General features: G+C 35.7%; 1 protein-coding gene across 1 annotated transcript; it reads right to left on the bottom strand.

Moving 5' to 3' along the window:
- Nucleotides 1-6295, bottom strand: LOC142619442 (KH domain-containing protein At1g09660/At1g09670). The gene is made up of 8 exons (XM_075792540.1): nt 6166-6295; nt 5626-5736; nt 4579-4664; nt 4053-4192; nt 2488-2622; nt 2290-2406; nt 652-795; nt 1-573 (listed from the first exon to the last, which is right to left on the bottom strand). The coding sequence occupies exons 2-8, from the start codon at nt 5724-5726 to the stop codon at nt 415-417; spliced, it is 882 nt and encodes a 293-aa protein (XP_075648655.1). The 5' UTR covers nt 5727-5736; nt 6166-6295; the 3' UTR covers nt 1-414.
- Nucleotides 6296-6387: the final 92 nt, after the last annotated feature.

Genomic DNA, 6387 nt, shown 5'->3' with positions numbered 1-6387 from the left:
TTCAAGAAGAGCATGCATATATCAGCATAGGCATGTTATATAATAGATGTTTTAATAATGTCAAAGTACATTTGAGTTTTATGACCCAGCAGCTGGCAGAATACAGATAAATTGAATAGGGGTGGTTATTAAGGTATTAAACTAATGAAATAAAGTCTTCAACGTTCAAAATTAATAATACATGAAAGAATAGTAAGTCACAGTAGATGTGAGCGCATATCTCAAAAATGAATGAAGCGGTTAATCCATCGGTGATGCCAAAACAATCCGAGCCCAAGATTACCTCAGGTGTAGAAGTAACCAGTTCTAAACACAGCATCCCAAGGTTCTTGTAAACATGCCATCAGGTCATCAACAATTGCTTGCCAGCAATTCAGCAGATTAAGCAATGCCACATTGTCAACATTTTTCGGGTTATCTTCCAGTCTTCGCTCTTTTCATCCCTGTACTGTTGAAGGGCGACATGCTTGGACTCATACTAGGGCTCATACTTGGGCTTTCTTCCCTTAGGGTACCATTCAGCATAGCCAGTTCCCTTAGCTGTTGCTTCTTATAATGATCCAATGATTCATCCTACACAGAGAGATAGGTTATAACATGTGCCATGTAAACGGGCAAGGGTGAAAACAATACATTTGTTCCAGTTCATACCACAGGCTTCAAAAGGTTTTCTAATATTGTCATTGCATAATCCAAGCGTGCATTTATAACATCCTCTGGAAATTCAGCCTCCACCAACACATGCAGCGGCTCATTAAGGTGCTCATATCCAGGTTTATCTTTCAGTTTCTCTTCCTACAGATAAAACATAGATCCTTAAGAGAATGAGAAGAAAGTATAGGATTTGAACCCAGTGGGCATCACAGGAAATGCAAATCATTACCAGAAACCTTGACCATCAGAACATATCCTATTTTATTTAACAAAAGTTTTCAAACACACATCAACTTCCTCATTAAGAAAATCAACTTCATTGTCATTCAAAAGTGATATGGCAAGCAATAATAAAAATACTTTAAAATACGAGTCCAACTCCAACCGTCGTAACTTATATAGCTTAGCAAAGCAGTAGATGCAATATAAATTATGCATCTCAAAAAATCAGGGCATTCACAAATTATTGAAATAAATACTCATATAAATGAGAAAGCACTTTAATAATAATTACTATGCAATGTCCATAAGAGTATTTTAAAATGTGATGATGTATTTGACTAAATTATCAGCAACATTTTCCATTCTGTATTACTCAGACAGACACAGAATGTTCATTCCTCTCTTTACAGACCACTACCCCCAGTCTAGTTCTTTCCCCCATAAAAGTGGGCCACATATGACTTATCATTCAACTTGAAGTTTGGCACTTAATTATTAGAAAAGAAAGGATGTTTAGAATTGTATATTCAACATTCAATATTCACATAATCACACCCGCAGGTAATAATATCTCTTCAACCATCGCCCATTCCTCATCTATACCCCTCTCAAAAATATATCCAGTGTTAGTGGGATTCTTCTTACCCTGACAAGATGTTAAAAAGGGTGGATGGATGGTGCTTGTCTACATCGATGTTCATAAGTTTATTATTAACCTCAATTGACAGCCCATGTCAAATAAAGTTCAAGCCCAGACATCATATATAGTTTACTCATCTAGAATTCATTTCATGCTTCAGCACACTCAGTTTTGTCTGCTTAACTTAATGTTTAAGTTACACCACAAGCATCATTGGCGTTTAACCACTTGAAAAATCCAACCCCACCCCCACCAAAAAAAAAAAAAAGGAACAAAAAGAATTAACCCAAAAGATCTAATATTGCAAAACTCAAATCAAATTACATAGATTGGTGCCCCTTTAGTGATTATAGCTCCCACATTTGGGAAAATTTGATAACATTGGAAGCTTTGATATAGATACGCAAAGGGAGTAGGACTAGATAAATGTGGAGACAAGCTATTCACGCATCACCTACAATTTAACAAGTCCTTATTTAGAAGATATGAAAAGGAGGAAAATTGGTCTAAAATGATAATCTACATGCTAATGAATCACAACAATAAGTCATTACCAACAATTTAAACAGAGAAAAACACTCAAACATATAGCTACATGAAATCTATAAGGATGCAAAGAGAAAGTTTAGACTAACAAAATTGCAAATTACTGCGTCAACTATTCAACACTTGTACTTAATTTCATTGTCACTAAATGAGCAAACTACTTAAGCAAACTAGGTAGTGAGAAGGTAAAAATAAACGTAAGGGGAAAGGAAAACATTTCATGATACCTTTACAGCATCCTTAACAGAGCCACGGCCTCTTATGTACACCCTACATTCTGTCATGGCTTCAACTCTTTTCAGTGAGTTCCCACGTGGTCCCAGAATTCGGCCAACAAAATTATACTGCCAAGCATTATTTTAGGAACTACTATGTACTGAAAAGGAAAAGGTCAAAATCAACTACACAGGAACACATTAACTTACACTTGGATATTTGTCCACAGGAACATCAAGTCTAATAACTCTCTTGACAATAGGAGTAGTTGGAATTCCTTGCACCCCAGGCCAACCCATCGAAGGAGTTTGTAACGGGGTCATTCTTTGAATATGTCCATTTTCCTGCAGGAGCAAAATTATCAACAAAAGTTCAAATAATTTCAACATCAAATCACAATCTTACATCCCAAACTCTCTTTCTACCATGTTTCAAGAGAGCCAGCCAGTTGAAACTCCATAATAATAATAATAACAAGAAAGAGTGTCTTGTTCATCTGAGGATCAAAATTTTCAAATAATTAGTATTTTCCCCCATTCTTCTCTCTTCATATATTACGTAAAGGAAATGATAGTCTCAATCCACAGCCAAAGGTTCGGTTGTCAATGATAGTCCATTTTTATTGTGGCATGTAAATGCTAAAGTCTTACAGAAAGAATAATAATACATTCAGTTTTGCCAACAAAACATTCTGAGCAGATCATTTGACTGTAGCAAACAATCTGCTGAAGCTAACTTACCAAATGTCTTGTTATATGTATAAGATTTCTCCTATCCTTACTTCATGACTATGAATTCCAGAAAGTTGTGGAGACCACCTGAGGCTGGGTGGTAGAATCATGTACCTTACTCTCTAACGCAAACAAAAATGCAGTATTCCATTTTCTATAGTGCAATTGGTATAAAATAAAATGATATAACATCAGACTTTGAAAATGTTGCAATAGACACTATAAATTAAAAATATTATAAAGAAGATGATAAGAGAAGGTGAGAAGGACCCCAAAAGAAGTATGAGGTGATCAGAGTAAAACAAAGACACCATGAGAAGGCACCCACCATATGTAAATTTTACCACTACCACCACAGAAGGGTACCTTGGCACTCAACACCACATTTAGCTTCCTGCATCTTCACTAGAGTGCATGGAATGTGACAAAAACATAGAACAAACAATAGCTAAATTGGAGTGCCTAACATCCAACCACAAATTGAGTAGGTTTATTTTAACATCTTGTAAAGATTAGGCATTGTTGCGCAAAGCAGAGAGTCTTGAAAGAATGTAAAATGCAACTGTACAAACAAAATGGACTATGATTGACAAGAAAACATGTAGAGTTAGATGGCCAATTGTTTTGGCAAAACTCGGGTGCTCAGGACAAGGTTTTGTTAAGTTTTAACAGCATGCTTCTATGCCTACAAAAATCATTGTTAAATTATTATTTTCAAGATAGATGACAATGAACCTAACCCACCACATTTGTATTGCAACCCTATGAGGCCCCTAAATTTGATCCACTAACAAATGAAAACTATATAAACGAATCACAACATAGTTATAAGTTGTAAGCATACAAAGATAACGGGCTATGACTGCCTAGAAAACATGGACCTAAGGCAGCCTCTGACATACAGGAATTTGATCTCAAATTATTGTATGCTTGTGGTATTATTGTATGATATGAATAGGCAGCCCTAAATGGTCACACATCTGCTAAACATAAATATTTTCCAACAAAGATGAACATCCATCAAAGGTTTAAACTAGATTTACCTCCATTTGCATCGCAGGCCATCCCTCCAAATCCATTGCTCTACCATTAGGGGGTTGACCAAATGACCTAAGTGGGCTCTCATGCTCAATTCTTTCATGATCCACAAAACTTTGATTGAAGCCAGAAACCCGTCTGATTTCTGCAGTTGGATGAAAGAACAAATTAAGTTAAGTAGCAAAGCAAAATACCCAAAACTATGGTCTACATACAGCAAAAATAACTTTAAAGCTAATCAAATTCCAATACAACCAACATAGCTATCATAGTTTTTAAGTACAAGAAAATTTGATATGCAGTACATCTTTTGGTGGCACAGTACATTGTCAGCATTGCCTAAGCATCATACTTTGTCTTATAATCTGTTTCAGAGACTATCTCACTCAGCACATTGCTAAGATAAATTTTTCTTGGCATTAGAACTTAGAAGGGACAGGAAATCATAACTTGGTATCAGCCAGGTATGCAAACAAACAACAGAAGAATGCAACACACACTGCAGCAATGGTAGGTTGCGGATTCACTAACCTTGATTTAAAAGCCTGCTGCACATGGGAAGAACTTGCATAAATGGTCCCAACTTTTGCTTCTCTGCCAGCAATTCAGCCATGTATCTGCCATCATCATAGCAGTGGAATCATGTATTACATCCTATCATACCCCATAAAGTAAAAGCCTAACCATTGATCCAACAGTAGATAGCAATCTTCTAAAGAGAGTTATTAGATCTTTAGCCACACGCACATCCCAAAAAAAAGAGTTTCTTTTTTGTTAAAACTTTAGAAAAGAGAACATGGCCCCAAAAGTTTTTCTTTCAGTTGCTCAAGTTCTCAGGAAGCAAACAGGCACTAAATGAAAGTGGGGAAAACAGCAGTATAGAGAGCAAGTCACCAACTATGGTCATGAAATAACAGGAAGCAGTTTCAATCTAAAATTTTAAAATCTGCTAAATGCATAATCATTCTCTTTCTATTTTCCTTTTGCCTCCTTTCTTGGCTAGGTTACCGAGTAGATGTTCAATGGGTCAGCCTGAGAAACATGTTTGACATCCAGCCCTCCAGTGCCAAGCAACAAGGCTTTTCCACCAAAGTTATGCGCCATTTTTCTTTGGAACACGTATCTTCAACAATTAGTTTATCGTTTATGAATAAATGAATCATTGGAAATTGGCACCACATATCAGTATAAAAGCGGTCATAAAGAAAAGATTCAAAATTGATTTCATTCTCAACTAAAAGTTCGTTAAATGAACATTATAGTAAAAATACAATTGAGCTAATTCATAATTCATAAACCAAAAACAATAAATTGAGCATAGGGGGACATTTTCAAAGAGAATATTGACAATTATATTTACAGACGAGCTTCCAAACAAGTTTACCACCTCATTGGGGGGAAATTACATTAATAAAAATCAATAAATTATGGAATTAGAAAACTAAAGACTACTCCTTTGAAAGCACTAATTTTTACATGTATCAATCAAACCCCATTAAAATAAAAATAAAAACAACAAATTTGAGATTAATAATAGAAAAAGCATAGATTTTTGAAGTGTTGAGCACTTGAACCAACCTTTCTCGATCTGTAGGGATAGAAGTAGACCTAATAGGAGAAGCAGGTACTCCAGGAGGAGGGTACTGGAAGTAACTTCCAGGTGGGATTCTCTCTCCCATCACAGAAAGACTATACAGCAAAAGTCAATATCAATCAACAAAACCAGTTAGTCAACACCCAATACCGCAAATTGCACAAACAAAATCCAAAAATCACTCAAAAGAAGAAACCCAATGTATACAACAAAACCCAGTAACAAAAAAAAAAACACCCAATAAACCAACATACAAGCAAAAACCCAATTACATACACACCAAAAAAAAAAAAAAAAAAACCCAATAAAAAAGGTAGAGAAAACAGAAAACCAAAATATACACAAAACCCAGTAAGGAAAATCAAAAAAGCACCCAATAAACCAACATAGAAACAAAAACCCAATTCAAGATGCACAAAACCCAGCAAGGAAAACACACAACACAAACAAAATAGATACATACACACAACCAATACAGTTAATCACACATAAGAAAAACATGAAAAATAGAGAAAGGGCTTAACTGGATGGTGAAGCAGAGATAGATGGAGAGGTGGGTGAGAGAGGGGCAGAGAGATTCAAGTCTTGTTCTTTCTGCCCCTTCTTGGGATAGTGGGAGTGAATAGAGAAGTGGGGAGACAAAAGCCCTACTAAAAAAGGAGTCCTATGGTTTGCGGTATATATACTCAACCAATTTCACTCTCCATTGAATCTTTTACCCACCAGATTTTTTTCTTTTCTATTTT

This window comes from Castanea sativa, chromosome 1 (genome assembly GCF_040712315.1).
Source record: "Castanea sativa cultivar Marrone di Chiusa Pesio chromosome 1, ASM4071231v1".
In the NCBI taxonomy this organism is placed as follows: Eukaryota; Viridiplantae; Streptophyta; class Magnoliopsida; order Fagales; family Fagaceae; genus Castanea; species Castanea sativa.
Note: the sequence above shows the minus strand (reverse complement) of the source record. Positions and strands in the feature narration are given on the sequence as shown.